At 45.4% G+C, this 23,671-nt stretch overlaps 1 protein-coding gene and 1 pseudogene across 1 annotated transcript in view; both read right to left on the reverse strand.

Moving 5' to 3' along the window:
- The window catches only part of SLC7A10 (solute carrier family 7 member 10), a 57,078-nt gene that overhangs the window by 20,077 nt on the left and 13,330 nt on the right, over window positions 1-23,671 (reverse strand). The window contains exon 2 of the mRNA XM_066637183.1: window positions 2,438-2,642. Within this exon, the coding sequence (XP_066493280.1) occupies window positions 2,438-2,642 (205 nt within the window). The remainder of the gene's footprint in view (window positions 1-2,437; window positions 2,643-23,671) is intronic.
- On the reverse strand, window positions 23,221-23,340 carry LOC136660906 (5S ribosomal RNA; annotated as a pseudogene).

Here is a 23,671-nt window from a genome sequence, read left to right on the forward strand (position 1 = left end):
AGCATAAATCCATGTGACTGAACAGAAGATCCAGCAGTATGTGCAGTCAGTTGCATCCCAAGGGCCAAGAGCACCTGACACCCACAATATGGACTCAAGCAATCTGGAATCTATGTTTCTCAGGCTCCTGAGATACTGTTGTGGCAACAATCTAAGTATCAGGGAGAGAGGGAAGCCTTCCACAGAGGTCTCCAGCAAAATTCCCCTTCTGTTCCTCCCTTGGGATCACAGGGAGACTGAAGGAGATATTTTAACTCCGTCATGCTCCAAGTTATGTCACTGGAGTGTGATGGGTCCAAACTCAGAATTGGACCCAGAAGGAAAACGTTATTTCCTGTTTTTTGTTTTTAAAATAGCTCCATTTACTAAACCCAATTCTGAATCAAGCCAGGAAGAAATGTGGTTCTTAATTTCTTCAATAGTGGCAGGTACATTATACAGCAGCACATCCTACTCTTGCCTCTGGTAAGAAAGGTTTTGAAGGCAGGCCTGTTGTGTTGAAAAAGCCTGCAAAATCTGTTTAATCAAAGATGAGAATTGGACCTAAAAATGCGCAAGCACACCAAGGGCAAAGAGTGCCTCTGCCGTACCATTCTCAGCTCTCTTCAAAACCAACGTCTGTCTTTGGCTTCAGTATGAATGGCCTTCTAAAGATAAACGAAGGTTAAATTATCTCCCAGCTGAATTATTGCTGGCCTGAGGGAGGACTTAATGCCTCTGTAAGCTTGAACTTTTTGGTGCAAATGGAAAGGTTTCAGTTTTTACATGTTCATTTACAACTCTTGGCTTGGTCTCCTTCCTTCATGCAATAAATATTGATTTATAGGAGATGCTTGGCCCTGCAAAACGATCAGGAGTTGCAGAAAAGGGCTTCGTTTTACTTGCTTTTAAATCTTGCAGAGGAACATTTGCATGGAAATGTAGCTTGCTGGTCTTCTTTCTGAAGCTTGCTCTTACAGTGCCCTAGAAACACCCATTTGTGCTGGCTCCTTTCTGCCCAGAAGTGAAAACTCCATCTGTATGCAGACGCTGCTTAGTTATGCTGCATCGGCAATACAGGATGCAACAGCGAACGCTCTAGCGAGTCCAATCAGATGTAAATCAGAGCAATATGCTTGCCTTTACACTGAAATGATGAGTCTCGAAGTTTATTGTTTGAGAAACATATACTTGAGCCTTCTTGATATGAATAGGAATTGTGCAGGATGCAATGTGGTGCCTGAGTGGCAGATGTCTCCCACTACAGGCATGCGTCGCTTAACAACCTTCTGCTTAATGATGGACCGCATATACGACGGTGGTCCAAGCACAACAAAGAGGCTCTTAATGAGGCAGTCATGTCTCCCAAAGTCTGCAGCAGAGTGTCTGTTTACACAATAAAGAGGCACTTAAAGCAAAGAAGAGGTATTTCAGGGACCACTTCCTTCCATATAATCCTACCTGTCCTCTCAGGTCATCAGAGGGGGCCCTTCTAACTGTGCCACCACCAGTAGAGATGAGGGGGATGGCAGCAAGAAATAGGGCCTTCTCGGTGGTAGCACCCCATCTGTGGAATTCCCTCCCTCTGGAACTGAGAACAGCTCCCTCTCTGGAGTCCTTTCGGTGGAGTCTCAAGATATTTTTATTTAGGGAAGCTTTTAAATGCTGACATCAGGGGATAAGCACTTTTTTATGAAACACCTTTAAATCTGTGATCTAACTGTGTTTTACTGTTTTTGTGGTTTTAATTGTTTGAATTGTTTTTAACACTGTTTTTATCCTACTGAAATACTGTTGTAAACCACCTTGAGGGCCCTTAAGTGAGCTGGAAAGGTGGGCTATAAATCTAATAAAAATGAATGAATGAATGATATATTTGCAGTAGCCTGTGCAGCCAGCTAGTTTCTGGCAGGGAGGTCTGTTTACACAACAAAGGGCCCAATCCTATTCAACTTTCCTGCACTGGTGCAAACACAGTGCAGACCTGAGGTAAGGGAACAAATGTTTCCATACCTTGAGGAGGCCTCTGTGACTGCCTCCCCACCACAGGATGCAGTGCATGCCCCATTGGCACAACTGCACCGGCACTGGAAAATTGGATAGGATTGGGCCCAAAGGCACTAGATTGAGCTGAATGTTTGCTTAACCACCTAATCACATAACAACGGTGATTAGAGAACGTATCTCCATCATGAAGTGATGCACACCTGTAGTTGCCATGAATCTGCCCCTGGAATGATGCTGTGTCATGACAAAATTTCATGGGGGGGAGGGGGCTTCTGGAGGAAAAAATGGCAGCTGCCACTCAACTGAGATATTTATCAGAATTCTTTTACCCTCTTATGTTGAAACTGCCCCACCTTTTCACTGCATGAGAATGAGGTGGAGAAAAGGGGAAAGAGGGGTGTTTCAGCCAAGACCTGCAAACACAAAATAATATTGTTGAAGCAACACTTACCCAGCTAATTCACCAAAAACCTCGGTGACGTAGGAATAATCTCCTCCTGATTTTGGGATGGTAACTCCTAACTCAGCATAACACAGTGACCCAAGGGCTGCGATGCCTCCGCCAAGCACCCAGATTATGAGAGCAAGTCCTACTGACCCCGTGTGCTCAAGTACTCCTTTGGGTGAAATAAAGATGCCAGAGCCAATAATATTTCCTGGAAGAAATTAAAAGGTAGAGAAAAAAACAAAATTAATAAATGCATCTTCTTTCTCTTCTTCAAATGATTCTATTAGGTTTGACACCAGCAATAATAAAATTGTGTTGTACTTTTTGGAGGTGTAGCTGGAGGGGGGGGGAGGAGCAGCCGGTCTGGCAGGGAGGTGCAGCGCGGCAGGCAAACTGCCCCTCCCTTCAGAGCCATTCCCAGCAGGGGGAACAAAACGGAGCCATACGGCTGCTCTGCCCCCCTCCAGCTATGCCACCAGTACTTTTAATGTGCAGAACAATCCATAATTATTTGCTCATTTGTCCTGAAAATAGCCATGCAAGGGAGGCTGCCCATCATATCACTTCGCTTCCCCTTCAGTGTTTCAGAGGATGATAGGGACATGCTTTTAATATAGCTTTTCTCATACCCTCTACATCGTATTGGTGAAGGCCCTTTGAAACCAGGCTCAGAAACAAACTGAACAGCACAGTCAATGCAACATTGGCATTGTGTGTTCTCTCTGAATGTTGAGCAATGACCAATATATTCTGCACCAGTTGCGAGTTCTGAATCCTCATGCAGAGCATACGTGACTGTTTAAGTACGTGCTTGGCAAGCAAGGGCTTGTTTTATTCTTTAAATATTATAACAGCAACAAGAAGTGGTGGAGGGAAGGGGATTAATCTCTACAGCTACTGTAGTCCTGGTTTGCCCATGTGGCAAGGAAATAAACTCTTCAGTGGCATAGCTAGAGGGGGTGCAAAGTGCGAAGTTTTGCAGGGAGCCTCACCGTAGTGTACAAGGGGCCTCTCTCCCTCCCCTTTGGAGCCAGGTATACACCTCCGTTTTGATCCCTCCCACCCAGAATGGCTCCGAAGGGAAGGGGGAGTGTCTACCTGCATGCTGGGGTGAGGCTTCCTGTAAAACTTTGCACTTTGCACCCCCTCTAGCTATGCCACTAAAGCTTTTAATGGTGCCCATCCCATCCCAACCTAAGATTGCAACCAAGGCTTGTACAAACCTCCTCTCCATGACAGGGGGCTCAGTCTGACTACAGTTTAACTTTTTTTTTTTTTAAAGTACATTTTTGAGTAACATGTATTTTGATCCCCAAGTTGTCTAATACTATTTGTGATGGAAAACTGAAATGTTGCTACTGGGAGAGGAAGGCGTGAGCATGGACGGCCACAGGATTAGGGCTGGAGTCAGGATTCAAGTGGTATCATTAATGGAAACTCCATGTCATATGGCTTTTTCCCCTCAAGCACAGCTTCCAACCTTCCTTGTTTTGTGCTAGAGTACCAAACCCAGAACGCTGGAAGCTCCCATAAGGACATGACCTAACAGAAGAATGGCCAGTAAAACGAAGGACAGCTGTTTAAAGAAGAGTTCTGAACAATTTGTTTTCAGTGGGCCAGGCTGAAAATGGAGACACTCAATGCAAGAAATACTTTTTGCGGCACACTTGAGCAAAAAGTAAGTCACGCTGCAAAAGGAGAATTTTTCTTGGCCTAACTAAGGAATACGGTGTTAATGAAGAGATGTGCACACTTTAATCTCACAGCTGAGTGGCTTTTCTGGCTAAGATTTGAGATCCAGACAGGGAAAGTCTAATTAATATTCAGGAGCACCTTCCCAAAAGGAAGACAGTCACCCTGGCTGGAATGCTAAACTACTCGGAGAAAACCTGACATTTCAGGGTCTGGAATGAGAACAGCGATGGCAAGAGACAGGATTCTAAACAACAAGAGATGTACCGGCAGGTTTCAGGAGACTTCCTTTCAAGGGCTGTGGGTTACATAAGGAGAAGCTGGAAGGTAGTGAGAAGATTCAAGAGGCCAAGACGGCGATATTCACTCAAATGCCATGGCCGTGTCATCCAACACCCTGCAACATGGATTATGTAAACACTACAGAGGTATACAACGTCTGCATAATATCTTCTAGCATTTGTACAGTGTTTTTTAAGTTTATCCTATTATCCCAGCTTCCAGAGGGGCAGCAAAAACACCATTGTAGCACCATAACAGATGAGATTGCTTTCTATAGAGCAGGGGTGTCCAAAGTTTTTGGCAGGAGGGCCACATCGTCTCTCTGACACTGCGTCGGGGGAAAAAATAATTAATTTACATTTAAAATTTGAATAAATTTACATAAGTTTACATAAATGAATATATTGAACTTATATGAATGAATGAAGTTCTTGCAATAGCTCAAGGCCTATAAAAGGCCTTGCACAAAGCAAGGCTGGCCTTTCCTTTGCTGCTGCTACTGCATCACAGATGCAAAACAGCAAGCAGTGGAGGAAGCCCTCATCCCACAGCTCACGTGAGAGGTCAAACAGTCGCCCTCACGCTGAGAGCAGTTGCGTCGGGCCAGTGCGGGCTCCAACAAATCTCCAGAGGGCCAGAAGCTCATTGGAGACTGGGGGCTCCCTGAGGACTGCATTGAGAGGCCTTGAGGGCCGTAAGTGGCCCCAGGGCTGGGGTTTGGGCACCCCTGCTATAGAGTCACATCTATCTAGCTCTTTATTGCCAGCACTGAATCCCAGCCCTACCTAGAGATGCTGGGGATCGAACCTGGAATCTTCTGTGTGCAAAGCAGGTGCACTGCTCGTTAAGGCACCATGAGGTTCTTTGTTGCTTATACCTTTTCTCAGTAATCACAGAATTATCAAATACGAGCGCTGAAAGGGGTACTCTTTACCACAATCCTATAAGACAAGCAACTATTATTTATCTTTCCATTTTGCAGGCAGGCAGGTAGGGCTGGGCTGAAAGAACATTAGATAGCCTAAGACTATTAGCCTAAGACTAAGCCTAAGTTTTAATGTTTATTGTTTTAATTGTTGTAAATTCATCTTTTATGTTTGGCTGTTATCCATTCAGAGTGTCTTGGCAGCTCAGGGTGCAATCCTATCCAATTTTCCAGCACTGGGTTTGTGCCTGCAGGAAAATCTGAACTGGAGATTTTCAGCTCCTGGTTAATATTCTCATAATATCAGCACTCTCCCACCTCACCCCCGTCATGCAACTGCTGTAACTAACGCAACTAATGTAGAAGGAATGCACTCCCCAGTGCAGGCCATATTTGTGAGAAAGGGGAAGTTGCACTGTTTGGACCACATCCACAAGTGCACGTATGAAACATCAATGTCCTACATTAATGAAGGGTCACCCATGCCGTAGGAAGCAGTGACATAGCTAGAGGGCATGCAAAGCACTAAGTTTTGCAGGCAACCTCACCGCAGTGTTCAAGCAGCCCCCCCTTTGGAGCCATTCCAGGTTCCAAATGCCTCCATTTTAATCCGACTGCCCAGAATGGCTCTGAAGGGGAAGGAGAGGGGCTGCTTGCACACGGCGGTGAAGCTCCCTGCAATACTTAGTGCTTTGCGCCCCCCTCTAGCTATGCCACTGATAGGCAGTGACAGAAAGGGGAAAGGGGGCAAGCACTCTTGATTCTAGGGAAAAAGAAAGAAATGTGGAAGGGGTGAATCCCAAACCTGAAATGAGAGATATATATAAGGCTTAGTCTCCATCTGGTGGCCCTGGAATGCAAAACCAGCATTTTGGATTTGCACAGGAGTCTTTCAATAGTCATTCTGGCCAAGCATTAGGCAGACTTTGCTTTTCATATTCACCCAGATAAAATCAGACAATGAGGAAAGGGAATTTTGCAGCACATATGAAAGAAGAGCCTTTCAGTTTATTTCATGTGTCAGTTGCACTAATGAAAGTGAGCAAGTTCAAAGTAAGTCAGCTTGCCATGAAAGAGTCAGGTTTTGATATCCACTGATATTATGGGGGGAGGGGGGGGAAGAAGCAGAGTAGTACCACAAGGACAAAATTACTTCCATAAATTGCTTTTATTGTTTTGTTTAAAACTTGTAAAAACTAATTCATCTGTTCCATTCCTTTTCACTTCAATGACACGTCACCAGCAGATGAAGACAAGATGAAGGGGGAGAACCCCTGGAGTCTAAACATTGGAAGTTGAGGACAAGTGTTTTATGGCTTTCTGGGTTTTTAATGTTTATTGTTTTAATTGTTGTAAATTCATCTTTTATGTTTGGCTGTTATCCATTCAGAGTGTCTTGGCAGCTCAGGGCCCAATCCGATCCAATTTTCCAGTGCTGGTGCAGTTGTGCTAGTGGGTTGTGTGCTGCATCCTGTGGTGGAGGGGTAGTCACTGGGCCTTCTTCAGGTATGGGAACATTTATACCCTTACTACGGGGCTGCACTGCGGCTACACTGGAGCTGGAAAGTTGGACAGTATTGGGTCCTTAGTGGCCTACACGTTTATTGCAAACATGGACAGCACTTCCAGAGGATGCAATGCAGTAAACACATGGAACAGACGCAGCCATAAGATTCCAAGGAGTTCGAAAAACAATCCAAATCTTTTCTGTAAAGTGGGACTCCATGATTTGAACACAGGAAGCTGCTTTCTGCCTAGTTCAACCATTGGTCCACTCAGTTAAGTATAGTCAATACTGACTGACAGTAGTCAGTCCAGAGTTTCAGACAGAAATATTTCCCAGCCCTACCCTGTGCAGTTCTTGTACCTCTTGCCAGTCTAGGTTTGGCCTCTTTAGCTATGACAATGTTATTTGACATAATTTAACCCCCCCTAAGAAAAATGGTGCAAACCCATATTTTTAATAAGGAAAGACAGCCAACCGCTTCCATTTCAGCAACATTTGCCATCAGCCCATCCCCAAGACAATCCCATACAATTCCACCCAACGTTCAAATTCAGATATCATGCTAAACTATGGTTAAGAAACTTTAACTTACACGTGGCACAATGTCTAAACAGACAAATCAGGGCTAAAATAAGTCAGAAGGACTCCATAATCTCAGCTTGAACTGGGTTTGCAAACCATAATTTGTGCCAAATATGGTTTGGTGCAATTTCTGAATTGACAAACCATAGTGGAACCCAGTGCATCTAGAAACAGAAGGGTGGTGTGGTGGTAAATTTTGAAGTACAAGAGCTGGTCATGACATCTCCATAGTCATCCCATAACTAAGCCCCACTAAATAATATTATACATTACCATGCACGTATGTATAGAGAAGTAATTTAAATATTTAAGCATCAAAACAATCTGAGTAGGAAGGAAGAAACAATGCATGGCTATCAGCCCTGAAAAAATATTACTCAGAGAGTAAGGAGCCAGGTAGGGCTAACAGCAGGCAACAATGTTCCCTAATTCAATGGGCAATCAGTTACAACCTGTATAAGAACACCACCAAGTGCCAGTGCTTAGGGAAATTGTGGTCTCTTAGGAAGCTCACCAAAGTTGTGGGTGAAATGTCAGGTTTTAATTTTAGTTTCAAGCTTTTCGTTCCAGTCTTTTTAGTTCTAGTTTTTATTTGATGTTAGTTCTTAGTTTTAATCCTTATTTTAGCTTATTATGGTTTTGGTTTTTAGTCTTTTTTTTTTATAGAGTTTTTAGCTTGGTTTTAGTTTTAGCTTTTTAGGTTGAGTTTTAGTTGTTGTTTTTAGTTTTCAGTTTTTACTTTAGTTTTAGTGTGGTGATAGTTAGCCATCCCCCCTTCAGGATTGGTTTAGGCTCATTAGGTAAAAAAGCTAGACCATGGCACCCAGTCCAAAAAACCATTTATAGTTCAATATGGATTCTAGCCATGAAAGCCTCAGCATGGTCATCAAGGCCCATTAAAATTAGAACAGCAAAAAAATAATAAAGTTTAAATGCCTTTATTAGTATATTTTTGTCTTCTACCTTGAAATTTATTATACTGTATTTAAAGTCCTAACTTATTTCATTCTGAACTTTTGGAAAGAGTTGCTATAGCTTAACAAAAGTGAAGCAAAAGTGAACAAAAGTGAATAGCATAACAAAAGTGAAATTTAAAAATATATCAGATAAGTATAAAAGATATATTAGATTCTTATCCTCTATACTTACTCAGAGGAAGTCCCACTTATTGTGTTCAATAGGACTTACTCCCAGGTAAGTTTGTATAGGATGGTAGCCTTATGTAACAGGAGCAACATACCATCTCTCAATGGCCTAGGTATTAACATACCCGTAGGCAAATTTCTGAGTTGGCTTCCTGCTGAGTTTTGATGCTTCTCAGCTAAAGTCCTTTGAAAAAGTTCATAGTGCTTTTGCTGATGATGTCATCACACAGGATATGTACCAGCCAACCCACCTGCTCCCCTTACATCCCTGAACAGGAGTATCGAACAGATAGAAAATGAAAGCTGGCAAGTGAGGTGGAAATGCGGAAGATTTCCCTTGAGTGTGTGGTATCAGCAGTGACCCCTTGTGTTGACAGTATTGGGTTAAAATTTTGACCTGCAATGAGTGTGGCCCACAGCTGCAGCCTAGTAGGGATAATGAGGACCTTGAGGATAAAGGTGAAAGAATCATTGCCAGAAGGTGTGGGAGCAGAAGAAGAGTTAGGAGCAGGATTGGATGACCCACCCACCCACCCACCCACCCAGAAACTAAGGTGTTGCTGCTGTGGCTAGAGAAGCTGTTAACTGGAGCAGGGAGGAAGGAGTTCCTCTGCAGTTCAAACAGGCAAGCTATGCTGGTGGTGGGGGTCCAGTGGTGCTTTATGTAGAACTAGGGGTATTTGGGGGGGAAGAAGGGAGGCTAATTAGGCTAAAGTAGGCATAAGATTGCTAGAGAAAGATTTTGATGAGACCACAAGCAACTGTAACCCATGGTTTGCTTATATATTTGGAAGCTCAAATTATGTATTTGGATCCTAACTTTTGGTGAAATGCTGTTCTGCCACCAAGCAAGAGGCATAACTAGGGTGGAACCTGAGGGGTACCTGCCCTGGTGCTATGTCAAGGCGGGTGCAAAGCCGCTAAACCCTCCTCCTCTGGGGAAAATCTGGAAGTGATGTCATGTTGTCACATGTTGTGATGTCACTGCCCTGGATGCCAGAGCTTCTAGTTATGCCTCTGCATCGTTCCTTCAGCAATCAGAATGAGTCTGCAATCAAACTGTGTCCTTGCATGAGTGCAACTCTCCTGACAGGGCACTACATGGAAAGAGCCAACCTATGGCTCTAAAGTGCAGTTAGTGCAAATCATTGTTTGGTTTGATGGCTGAACCGAGCCTTCATTTTTGCATGCATTTAAAAAGATACTAAAGAACTCTGATCTTAAAAGAGCAGGGGTGTCCAAAGTTTTTGGCAGGAGGGCCACATCATCTTTCTGACACTGTGTTGGGGGCCAGGGAAGAAAATAATTAATTTACATTTAAAATTTGAATAAATTTACATAAATGAATATATTAGAAATGGAACTTGTATGAATGATTGAAGTTCTTGCAATAACTCAAGGCCTAGAAAAGGCCTTGCACAAAGCAAGACTGGCCTTTCTTTCGCTGCCACTGCTGCATCATAGATGTGAAGCAGCAAGCAGTGGAGGGAGTCCTAATCCCACAGCTCACATGAGTGGTCATACAGCCTCACGCTGAGAGCACTTGCGTCAGGCCAGTGTGGGCTCCAGCAAGTCTCCAGAGGTTCATTGGAGACTGGCAGCTTCCTGAGGGCTGCATTGGGAGTCCTCAAGGGCCACAAGTGGCCCTAGGGCCAGGGTTTGGGCACCCCTGTAATAGAGCATAACTTAATAGTCAGCAAACTCAGTAAACATTTCCTTGCCTTTAATACATCACCAGTGTTCTCTAGAGTAGTGGAGAAGGAGGCAAAGGCTATAGCTGTGCAAGTGTGATGTTAAAGAAAAGGCTTTTTGTTCCTAATAACTTTGAAAAATTCAGCCACAAATCGTTTGAGAGCCGTTCATTCATGTGAAAACATGACCCCTGTAGCATTGCCAAAGTTAAGGAGACCTTGGGTGATCTGCTCCAGAATTCCTAGTCATGCAAATACATTCACTAAGCCTCTTGGGCCCTGTTTGTTCTATGTAGGATCCATGCAATGTTTTCAAGATCAACAATGATGTTAGGGAACAGAAAACCAATACCTTGATGGCAACAAGCTGCTCATGTGCTTCAATTAGTATTGGAGACAGAACAATCTAACTGCTAGATTTTATATTTTCTAATAACAGGGGAATTGACTGGCAAGGAAGTAGGAGGCAGAGTGGAAGTATAGAGGAGGGGAGAGTGGTGGGCTTGCTGCTAAAGCGTCTGGGAAATTCATAATCGGGAGAGAAGACATACCTCTCTCCTGCCATTGCTCCTCTGAATCTGGTATACAGAAGCAGAGGCAGTGCAGTGCCATCATGACTATTAGCCACTGATAGATCTGTCCTAGGCAGTGATATACTCAAGTCCCTAAACCCAAGTCTTCAGTCTCTACCTTCAAGTCATGTCTCAAGTACTTGCTCAAATTCTCGAGGCAAGTCTGAGTCTCAAGTCATGACTCAAGTCTCTGAGCCAAATTTAAATAAAAAAAGGGTGGTCAAGAGTGGAGCATGGGAGGGAGTTGTAAACACCTTCCTGATGACAGGCCCTTCCAGGTGCCTTCTCCCTGCAACCCAGTTGATTGGCGGGGATCAAAGTGCTGCAGGCAGCCTGAAGCCACCTGCCACAGTATGATCACCCAGGCAAGGCAGGAAAGCACTTCCCACCTTGCCTGGGTGATCATGCTTGCATCCAGATCACCCAGGAGGTCTTGTGGAAGTACCAGTAAAGTTAGTTAGCAAGAACATTCATATACACACAGCAACTCGGACGTGAAAATGACTGAGTCCTGAGTCAAGTCCCAAGTCACTGCCTCTTCGTCCCAAGTTGAGTCCGAGTCACTTTAAATGGGACTTAAGTCTGACTTGGGAGCAAGTTGAGGGACTTGAGTCTACATTACTGCCCCAAGGAGTTTGACCAATCTCCTTTAAAGCCAACCAAGCTAGGGGCCATCACTACAATGGCGATGAATTCCAAAGACTAATTCTGTGCTGGGTAAAGTACAGGTCCAGACTGATTATCCATGAATTTTATCTAACTGTGACTTTAAGAATGCATGGACTCAGGTGGTTCTGGTTCCTCTGAACACGCAGCCTCCCTGACCCTGAGAAGGCCTTCCAGATCTTTAGAAGACCTTCAGAGGAGGCTTCCCCAGCCCTCAGAGCAGTTCTGGTTGGGTTTGGAGGATTACAGGGTGCCTGACCCGCGGGTTTCATTATCAGCAGATTTCAGCATCTGCTGGGGTTCTGGGAACGGAACCCCTGTGGATGCCAAGGTACAACTGTAACTCTTTTTGACTACAAAATCTTCTGCTAGTCAGTTTCATTATTTGGTCCCTGGTTCTCCCAAGAAAAGCTAATCTCTATCCACAGTCTCTGCACCAGGCCTATTTTGCGAGACTCCATCATAACTCCATTAATCACTTTTCCCCATAGCTAAAAATCTGCAAGTGTTGCTGTCTTTCCTCATAAGGAAGGTACTTCAGCCCTTGAATCTTTTTGGTTGCCCTCTTTTGCACCTTTTCCAGCACTGCAATATCCGTCTAGAGATGTGGCAACCATAGCTATGCCTAGTTTTTCCAGATGTGGTGTGGCTGTACCATCAATTTGTTTCGGGCAGCATCTCTCAACATTTTACCCCCCCCCATACCACTTTATATGGTTCACCTATTGGAAGTAATTAGCTATGATGTCATTGCCAGTTACTTCTAGACTTGGAGCCCAGACGTGATGCAACAAACACTGATGGGCTCAGGGTGGACGGAAGGGCTTTTTCAAGCATGTGAAAAGCACACGCTGGAGTTCTGCCCTCTGAGCCTCCTACGGCAACTTGTCACATTGCATTGCTGGTCTCGCTGCCAGGTGGCGGGGGTCTGGGGGTCCCATGTGTACCACTGGACACCACCTCAAGTACCACCAGTGGAATGAATACCAAGTGATTGAGAAATACTGGTTTTGAGGCACTGTAACATTAACAGTGCCCATTCATATTGCTAGGCAGCGCCAGTCTCCCATGCACTGTCCTGGCAATGGCCAGCACAAAAAATGCTGTTAAGAGGAAAGGCGCTCGTAGAGAGGCCAGCACCAGTTGATGCTGAGCCTCTGTGCTAGTTGGGAGACTGCCAGGAGCCACCAGTGGTATCTTGCCTGCCAAGAAGTGGGGAGGTGTTCTGGAGTGGGGAGAGGACAGGGGGAAACTGGGCGGGGGAGGGTGGGCCGATTCAGGCCCAGGATGGGGGAGTGGATAATAGTAGACACTGCCACTGCTGCTTTCTGTCCCCATCCCAGACCTTGAAGCCCTACGTGGGTTTCCTTGTTCTGTACCAGCTAAATAACTGGTGCAGATCCTAGTAGACCCATAGGAGCTGCTGGGGCCTGACACGGGGTGAGGGAACTGATGTTCCTTTACCCTGTGGAGACCACCAGCTGCTTCCTAAGCCACCCAGGATACAGTGGTAGCTGTTTTGTCACCACTGTACTGCGGGGTGGTGGCCTGCATGCGACTGAGCTGCCCTTCTCAATCCCATTCCTAACAATCCCATGATAATTGCATAAAATTTGTCTCCTGCACAACTGCTAGATTAACTTTTTTTTGAGCTATCCACCATGACCCTGAGACCTCTTTCCTGGTTCATCACCAACAGCTCAGACTCCTTCAGCATATATGTGAAATGGGAATTATATTGCCCCAATATACATCATTTTACACTTATTCACATTGAATTGCATTTGCCATTTGGTGGCTTATATTCCCCTTTGGTGTCTTTCACAATATGTTTTGGTTTTACCACCCTGGCTATTATCATAATGATTAAGAAATGTTATATAGCACATTTCAACAGCACAAGAAAGAGTTCAGAAAGCTGCTTACGTAATAAAGAGCTTACAATTTTAAAAGCTGCAGAAGAAACATCAGCAAACAGTAACAAAATGCTATGTTGGGCTAAACAAAGACAGCTGCTACTCCCCCACTTAATATAAGAGGAGCACCATTTTCAAAGTCTCTCTATAGTTTGGTGTTGTCTCCAAACCGGTCTCCTCACTATTAACCCCCAACTCCTGATCGTTTAGGAATAAATTAAAAAGCACCCATCTCAATACAGATCCTTTGGGGGCCCTTCTTCTTACATCCTTCTACTCTGAAAATTGCCCATTTATCCAAACTCTCCACCTCCTGTTCTTTAACTGGTTATTGAGCCATGAAAGGATCTGATTCCATGACTGCTATTCTTTACTCAGAGATTTCCTTCAAAGGGGGAGATCGTTTGGAAGGCACAGAATTAGCTAAAATTGTAGGATATGATACAGCCAGAGTTAAAATTTGCCCTGCCCTTGAGCAGTCTGGCTGGCAGGCCTGCCCCGTATCCAGAGCAGGGTTGGGGTCTGTTGCAGCTCAGCCTGGGGCAAGGCGAATTCCTTCTCCTTACCCTGGGTAAAGCCGCAGTAGCCCCAATTGAGCTACTTGGATCTGTGCCACCTCAAGAGGTGGTGCAAACCCAAGAAGTCTGGAGCTGTTCTGGGCCACACAGGACCAGGGTTAGGATCTGACAGAAGTGCCAGATCCTGGCCCCGCTTACCTGCCACCTGCTCATGGACCTGCCCTCCCCCACCGCAAAATGCCTCCTTCCTGCCCTCCCCACGCCTTTCCAGAACCCTGTGTTGACCTGACTTGGCTGGCATGGGCTTACCTTTGCGATGGCCCAATGGGGCTTGGGCTGGTCTCCCTGCTCTCCTGGTGGCGTGAAAGTGCTTTATGCACCACTTTTGCAACACTGGTGGCCCAACACTAAGAAACTGTGCCAGCTCATCCTGGGGGCTGGATTGCATCCTAAAAGCCTGATTCCAGCAGGGGGTTCTAGCCTCAATCTATTCCTGGGTATTTCCAGATAAAAGATCACATAGCAGCTGATGGGAAATTGTACAAAACTTTGAGAGCCACTGGCAATCAGAGCAGACAATACTGGGCTACTAGAGGATCAAAGAACTGGCTCAGTGTTCATCAGGTTCTTACATTCACTACATGTGCTTAACTTTTCTGTCCCCAATCTCATGTGTGTGTAGGAAGCAAGTCTCACTGGATTCAATGGCAGTAAATTCCCAAGCAAGTGTACACAAAATCGAAGCCTTAACACATGCTTTACTTTGGATGCATTGGGCCCATCGGTCAACCACAGACTCATTAAATTTGATGAGGTTTAGTTAGGGGCTGAATGGCAAAAACAAAACAAATATTATATAACAATGTATTTGCTTTGCAAGTGGGCAGTGAACTCACCATTGTACCGTTCAGTGACCGAGGGTCTAATTGGGAAGGGATAATTACCTGTGTCTTACATAAGATAAAATGTTTTTCACACTTAGTGGCAACAAGTACTGGTGGATCCATTGAGCAATGACCTTAAAATCTAGTAGAGGGAAATTAAAGGTCAAGCTATATAATTAGACTTGGCTTCCATAAAGTTGTCCCTGAAATTTTTCTTACCCCAAAAAGCTGCAGGAACCTGCAACTTATCTTTTATAGACAAATTTTCAGTAGGTAGCGGAACAGAGATGCACAGGGTTTACTTGATCTTTCACTGCAGGGACTTCCACAAACTGGGGGACAGTGCGAAAAAGGCCCTTTCCAGTGTCACTATTTTTATGTATTTGAAAAATTAATATCCCGCCTTTCCCATGTTGAAGCAAATGCCCAAGACGGCTTATGAAGCTCAATAATAAAATGTACAACATAAAACAGCAATAGGTAAAATCATTTAAAACATTGCAAACACACACAATAGAATACTGAGACAAGAGACTATGTATGCAAAACTCTGATCTATACTTCTGTTTTGTTAAAAATAAACCATGGAAGGACCCCTCCCCCCCCATGGTAATAAAAATGTTTTGAGACCAGTTTGAGTAAAACACAAAGACTCGAAAGGGAGACAGCAGGGTGAGTGAAGAGTTGAAGTGTGCTAGCTGCTGGCAGTTGTATAAAGGGTACTTTAAGTAGGATGCGGAATGCTGTCTCCATGCCCTTCACTGCAGTATACTATATAACATAACCCGATTGAGGACCCAATCCTGAACAATGCTCATCACCAGCCCAGGACCACACCAGGCTCAGTGCAGACCCATGCTGTGCTAGCACCTGTTGGTGGCCGGCTCCAGGCTACCAAGAGGTAAGTCAGGGAGGTGGAAGGTGTTCTGATGTGGGGGTGGGCAGGGTGAAGGTGTGGCAGAGAGTGGGGTGGGAGGGGCTGGGACCGGTGGAGCCAGCTCTGCCAGATCCAGAGCCTCACATCGTGCCTCACAGCCCGACACGGGACTCCTTTGCACTGGCTAAAGAGCAGGCGCACAGCCCTGCAATGGGGCTACTTTCCTTACTTGGAGGAAGGGGACAAATGTCCCCTTCCTCCAAGGAGTTGGGAGCCACCTGCAGCTGCCCTGATCCAGCAGCAGCCATTTTGGTGCCGCTGCAGCCGTGCACGCCGGGCAGCTCAGAATTTGGCTGTTAAATGTGTGAGCTATAGAAACAGCAGTGATAACAAATAATTGACTTCATCTTGGAGACACACAAGAGAGTCACTCATCAGTTGGATTTTAAGGACTGGACAGACACCCATGGGGGAGACAGTTCTTCAGGTGTCTTGAATGAAAATGGTAAGAACTCACAATGACAAAATTTTAACAAGGCATCCTCACAAAGGCAAAATATGGCCAATTGGCCAGGAACAGGTGTCAAAAGGTTGGAAAGGTCCCTGACTCATGGAGCATATGCAGATTCTCTAAACACAGTTCAATTTTCCTCACATCAGAAGTTGCATGCTATAATCAATCCATCCTTTATTGCTTTTGGCCACAGACCTTCCAAGTTGCTTGCATGAGCAAAAATAGCTCTTCCACATACAGAGAAGGTGATCTGGTTTGCAGCGCAGAGTTATAATTCCGGCATTCTTTCTGGATTTTATGAGTGCAGGAATTTCTAATCGGATTTTGCTACGTGAAATGGTAAAGATTTCAAAAATTTAATATTGACAATTGCTCGATTCTTTCACTGGTTACCAAATTGTAAAGGCGCTATTTGGCTTTGAGGCAGAAATGTATAAATGTGTTAAACAGTTAACAATTCTGCCATGGGAATTTTATTTATAGTAAGATGAAGGTGGTTGCCCCAACAAATGCATGAAAAGGAGAGACTCATTTTGCACATTTTTTCACAATCTCACAATATTGCAACTTTACACATGGGATCTCAAATTAATCAGTGTGCTATGCTAAGGTTATACCAAAGTTGCAAGATAGTTTTATGTTCCAACTAAAAAGACAAACTGGAGTTCAATGGCTGAGTATGGTGCATTCAATTCCTGGCAACTCCAAGTAAGTCTGGGAAAGACTTCTAGTCTGAAAACTAGAAGCCACTGCCAGTCAGTGTTGACAAGACTGACAGCCCAGTTCCAATTTGCCCTGACACAGCAGTGCTGCATGGCCTCCACTGTATCCAGTGCAGGTAAGGAGGAGGCCTGGGGTCTCCTTAGGGTAAGAGAGTATTTGTTCCCTTACCCCATGTAGAGCCCCAGCCTGCCCAATGGGGCTACTTGGATTTACTTGGGGCTACCAGCTATTTAGCTGGTGCAAGTTCGAGAAGCACTGTGAAGGGCTTCCAGGTCCAGAAGGGAAGATCGGATACTTCGAAGGCTTCTATAGTCACACCCATGGCTTACCTAGCGCAGTATTGTCCATATTGACCAGTAGTGGCTGTCCAGAATTTCAAACGGGTCATTCCCAGCACTACCTGAAGTGGTCAAATTCGCACCTTTTGCATGTGAAGGAAGGGGTTTATTGCTGAGGTAGAACCCTCCCCCACTGTGAAGCTCTGAATCACAGCCCTTCTCCAGGCAGCCCACTGGAAATTGGGCAGCGGTCCACCAGCAGACCATGCTCTACCTTCTGCCCACCCCTGGGCTGCACAACAATGAAAGGTACAGGGTCCCTGCTTTGCTTTTCCATCTGGTCCTTCTATTCAAAGCTCCATTTTCCAGCTTCTGATTATTTAACTTCCTCCAACTCCTCTGTCTTTCTTCTCTCTCTGACATCCTGCTCTGTATGTCTTGCCAGCGCCAGGTTATGTGGCTTGCATTTCATTAGAGAAGTCTGAGCTGCACTGAGCTAGACAGTGCCTAACTCAAACTGCTGGGTGCCATGCAAGGAAGCCAATTGATGTTCAGTCGCAACACAGACTGTGTGCGTGGCAGGACCTGCACTTTGAACTGGCCAAACACAACCAACCAGCCACTCCTATTTGCTGATTGTCATCTGGTCTTCTCTCTTTTTCATTTTACAGAGCCTTTCCAATACTCGTTACACCACAATAACAACAAATAGCACTGCCTGATTCCAACCAATTCATACAAAAATTTAGGAACTGCTTCTGTTAAGAGGTGATGTAAAAGCTGGAACATGATGGCTCTCTTATTTCTGTTCCGTTTTCTTTTTGCAAATATGTATCCTGTCTCTTCTCAAAAACCCCTGAGGCAGCTAACAGGAACTAACATAAGAAAACACAGGAGCAATAAAAGATGATAAGAAGTACAATGAATGCAACAACCAATTTGTCAATTAAGTGATTCTAAAATATCATTCTCAAGTGTCTAACACACTCCAGTGTTTGGTTTATTTTGGCAACAATTTAATTTATAAAAGAGTCACTTTGGCCTGTTATGCACTGTTCCCTTAATTGTGATATAGCACGGCTTAAAAGCTAATTTATGAACCTATTTACTAAGGCTAGCAGGGCTTTTTTTTTTTTAAGTAGTCGAATTAGATCCCTTGTGGATCAGGACCATGACAGGGGTAGTAGGCTTTGACCCTACCCCTCTTGCTACAATCCAGATTCTCCTTGGCACCAAATCACAGCCATGGCATGAGAGAAATCCAGATTGGGACCATTGCAAGGGTAGGATTAAAGCCACTTCCTCGGGTTCTGCAGGGCCCTCAGTTTTGCTGCTATTTAAACAAAAAGTTACATCTATCAGCACACAGATGGTCTTAACTCCAGGTGTAGCTTGACCCTAATAAATACCAGGCTCAAAAATAATATTTTTATTTGCCACCAAAAAACCCCTTCAGTGTATTGGACCACTCTCAGTATCACCAGGCAAGCACCATGACAGATAAGGAACAAGCTTTGTGAACCTAACAGTCCAATTTTCCAGCTCAATGAGATGCAAAAGCAGTGCCTCTCCTAAAGATGTTAATAAACAATGGGGCTTCCACAAGCAGAGATGTAACACAGTGCCCCAGTACCTAGAGCAGCAACATCCATGTTGTGATATCACTTCCGGGTTCTCCAGAAGTCGTGGCTTCACTCTCACACACCCTGGTTCCTTCTTCTGTAGAGGCTCCCCTTTGAAAGAGAAGGATCGGGGGGCATGGAGCCATCAGCACCTCCTCCATAATTAGGGCAGAGCCTGAGGGGTACTGTTGGCAACCTTCAGTCTCGAAAGACTCTGGTATCGCGCTCTGAATGGAGGTTCTGGAACAGCGTCTAGTGTGGCTGAAAAGGCCAATTCGGGAGTAACAATCCCTTCCACACCGGGAGCAATTGCAGTCTGTACCTGGTCTGTCTCCCTGGCTATGGGCCTTCCTTCTTTGCCTCTTTGCCTCAGTCTGTTGGCCAAGTGTCTCTTCAAACTGGGAAAGGCCATGCTGCACAGCCTGCCTCCAAGCGGGCCGCTCAAAGGCCAGGGTTTCCCACCTGTTGAGGTCCACTCCTAAGGCCTTCAGATCCCTCTTGCAGATGTCCTTGTATCGCAGCTGTGGTCTACCTGTAGGGCGCTTTCCTTGCACGAGTTCTCCATAGAGGAGATCCTTTGGGATCCGGCCTTGGCATGGTGCTTGGGGCAGGTGCCCCTCAGGCTCCACCCTGATTACGTCTCTGCCTACACACAAAGGTGTTCCAGATGACCTACTATTTTGCCCCACTTCCTACAATCCCAGTTAACTCTCAAGCCCTGAGCCAGTGTGCCAGAGACTGTCACCCAGACATGCCTTCAGTTACAAGGACCAATATGAGATTAATTTTTCCACGCACACAAAAAACTTTATTAATTTCCTTGGCAGACTGGTCAAAAGCCCCACTGGCCTCAATCCCCATTTCAGTGGAATTTGAGTGCACTAAGCCAATCTCCATATAAGTTAATTAAAATAATAATAATAATGCCTCCTACAAAAGATTAAGGGAAGGAGTTTGCCAGGATATCCCAACAGTATGCATAACACCTTTGAGCCTTTTGCATTTTCTCATTTTAAATCCTACATGCTTTCCTAAGCAGTTAGTTATTTCTGCAAGAACCACAATGTTTAAGCCTGTTTGGCCTACTCAACTCCTGGCAAAGCTGCACCCACTGTCCCCAAAAAGATTTCTTTTTACCGTTTTGAAAGCATCTACTGACACTATTGTAACAAGTGGCAAGTCAGTTCCTTACTTGCTAACACAATGGGCATGATCTAGCAAAAATGAAACCCCACTGGTTTCAACCCAGAAATGTTCAAATGTGTGCTTATTTACTTATTCAAAACTACTTTTATCAGTAGCATAGCCTGAGGTGGTGCAAAGCGCTAAGTTTTGCACGGTACCTCACTGCGGCACACAAGAGGCTTCTCCCCCTCTCCTTCGGAGCCATTCCGGGCTGCTAGAGCAAAACAGAGGAGAGGTCTCCGTTAGCATGCCAGCTTAAGCCAGACAAAGGCATTCTGAGCCACAGCAGTCACCTGGACATCCAGGAGCAAGGCTTGGTCCGAGAGCACACCCAAACTGCAAACATAATGCAACACCATCTAGAACAGGCTGACAGTCCATAACCTGGATGGCAGATCTCCTGACTAAGAGTGTGTCTGTCTTATCTGGGTTTAATGTTAACTTTCACCCACCCTACTACCAACCCCAGACCAGGGGCTATGAGAGGAATTTTAGCAGGGGGTACAAAGTTTCTTCTGGGCCCCTTCCCAAAGAGGAAGGGGGCAATGGGGGCAGGCAGAACGGGGGGCAAAATAGAGCGAGGGATGGTGCTGACAGCCACAATAGTCTTTGGAGTTCAGGTCTACTAGGTTTCTTGATGCAGAGTCCAGGTCTACCCGACCATGCAGCATTCGCAGCTAGATAAAGTAATATGGAAAACCAAACACACTCCTAAGTCTCTCCAAAATTTTTGAAATATAGAAAATGGATTACAGAATATTAGCATTATCTTATTTAGGCTCACACTAGAACGGATCAAAACGAACTTCTGCAGCAGCTGTAGCTCCACAGCTGGGTCCCTGAGCTTCTATACACTCCTTCATGGTTATGGGATCTGCAAGCCAAAGAGCTACTGTAGCAGGCCAGTTTCCTTCTGACACTGTGTTAAGGAGGGTCATGGATGCTTTCCTGAGCCTGGTGTGTCTGGCCTCATCAGGTGCCCAACCATGGTGACTCCTGACACTAGCCCTGGACTGGAATCATTGTGTGTGAACCAGCCCTTTCAGAACAGAAAGGAAGAAACAGAGAGCACAACATTCTGAGCTGCAAGTTCAGCTGGACTGGGAGCACACAAGAGTCTGCATCATTGCTGATTAGGAACTCAATCCAAGACCAGCGCCTTTGCTGCCTTTTGCACAGCATTTGCTTCCATTCTGCGCTCATGTTATGGGGGGACCCTTAATAAAATCCACAACCCCCACTTCCAATTTCAGACCAGTCATGGCCTCCCCGAAGCCTTCTAAGAATAGAAGATAAGGGGATCATTGCAAAAGCTATGCTGTCTGGCCCCTTATAATTCAAGTGCCACTTCCATTAAGCTCTGCTCATGTATTTTCAAACACACCCAATACCCGCCTCCCCAAATGCCTTATATCTCCAGCATTCTTGCATCTGAAGGAAACAAAACCCTACCCATGAACTTCTCACTGTTTGGGGGAAATGGTGAGCATTTAAACGTGACTTTAAATAGACCAGTGGTTCCTAATGTTTAGGAGCCCGCAGACCACTGAGGTAAAAACTGGAATCATTGTGGACCACACACAACCCCGACTCTCACCACACAAAAAATGCAATTGCATTTGTAATTATTAGAGGTTTATTATTACTCTGCAGAGATTTATTATTATTATACATTTGTAATAATTAGATATGTTATTAGATTTATTATTTATAGAGAAGATTGATAGGGAAGCAAGCCGTGGCTGCTGGTGGTCCATGGGGAAGCATCTCCCAAGCAAGTACTCTCACATGGACTACCAGAAAGAGTGAAGAACAGATTGTCTGCAGCCGGCATTGAAGTGATCTGTGGGGCAGCTATCGCTCAGTGAGATGCTGGAAGTGATGGAAGTGCTGACGCAATCCTTTTTTTTCCCCCCTGAGACCTCTGGGATCACTTCTCAGGGTCTCATGGACCACCTACAGTTTGCAGACCGCAGGTTGGGAACCAGTGAAATAGACAGTGGGCTTTCAGGATTTCCACAGCCTGTGTCACATTCTGCTTGTTTGTACTTCCACAAAATCACAGCGCACGCACGCGCGTGCACACACACACACACACACACACACACACACACACACGCACGGTTGGGGGGGGAGCCTGGCCTCCGTTCTTTGCCAGCTACAAGTCTCAGACAATGAGCTGGCCTGGTCTTGAACTTGTGGAATATACGGATGTCACTATGGGTAATTGGCTTGAGCAACCTCATATAACTGTTACATTATAAGTGAGCTTACTCGGCTGATAAGCAGTTGGTTTACGAGAGAATAAAAAAAAATGCAGTATTATCCAAAGGGTGACAATCTGCCTTCCATAGCAAGCTTCAGGACGGAGGCAGCCAGAGATCAACAGTTACAAGGCCAGCCATGCAAGTGCAAACAAACAAGCAAGTCAGACATTAAAATGCCAATGCAAAGATTGCTCTTTTAGTGCCAAGCAATGAGAAATGGTTCACATGGCAGGCTTAGAGTTGCACCAGCAGAACTTTGTTCCAGACTCTAGCTTCAGAACTTGGGAACACTCGTAGCATCAAGGATCACACAAGGACAGTTCAGACCAGTCGCATAACCAGAGTAGGACAATAGGGGCACCTACTCCTGGTGCTTCAGTCTGCTGAGGCTAAGTTATAAAGCCCTCGTTTGAACATTTCCTCTGCCATGAACTCACTAGGCAGCCCAGCAGTGAACTGGGACTTCATGAGACCTGGGGCCAGGTGATGCGGCAGCATCACCACGTCATCCTGTGTCTGCTACACTCTGCCCACGTTCAACTCACTCCATTTCTAAGCTGTTTGGAGCCAAGGGAGGGTGGGCTGGCCCAGCACACGGTGTTCACTGCCCTCAGCGTCAAAAGTTGTATCCATCCACCCATATACTGCCGCCTTCCCCAATACCCTCCTCAGCCTGTCACCTGGGCCTGTGTCCCCAGCCACCCCTTTCATCCGCTACGGAGGCAGCCTCCAGCAAGCCACTCCTTCTCAGCCTCCGCTTCCTCCACCTGCAATATGGGAATGCTAATACTTGTCTTATAGCATTGACACCACAATAATAGCCAGGATTGTGTAGTGCAGCATTTCTCAGCCAGTGGTATGTTTACCACCGATGACACTTGAGGTGATGTCCAGAGGCATGCATGATTGGCAACCTTCAGTCTCGAAAGACTATGGTATAAGCCTACAGCACCTGGTATTCCTAGGCGGTCTCCCATCCAAGTACTAATCAGGCCTGACCCTGCTTAGCTTCCGAGATCAGACAAGATCAGGCATGTGCAGGGTAACAGTTGCTGCTTGTATGGGACCCCAAGATGTTCACTGCCTAGCAGTGAGACATGAAATTCCACAACAGCAGTAAGAGGCTCGGCTTGACGGGCAGAGCTCCAGCGTATACTTTTCACATGCTTGAAAAAGCCCTCCTGTCAGCCCTGAGCCTCTTACCACTGTTTTCATGTCACATCTGGCCTCCGAACCTGCAAGTAACTGGCCATGATGTCATCACCAGTTACTTCCGGTAGTACTTCTAAGAGGTGGACCGTGTGAAGTGATACAGGGAGATAAATGTTGAGAAATGCTGTTGTAGTGGTTTAGGTGTTGGACTTCGATCTAGAAGACCAGGTTTAAATCCC

This window comes from Tiliqua scincoides, chromosome 9 (genome assembly GCF_035046505.1).
Source record: "Tiliqua scincoides isolate rTilSci1 chromosome 9, rTilSci1.hap2, whole genome shotgun sequence".
Classification (NCBI taxonomy): Eukaryota; Metazoa; Chordata; class Lepidosauria; order Squamata; family Scincidae; genus Tiliqua; species Tiliqua scincoides.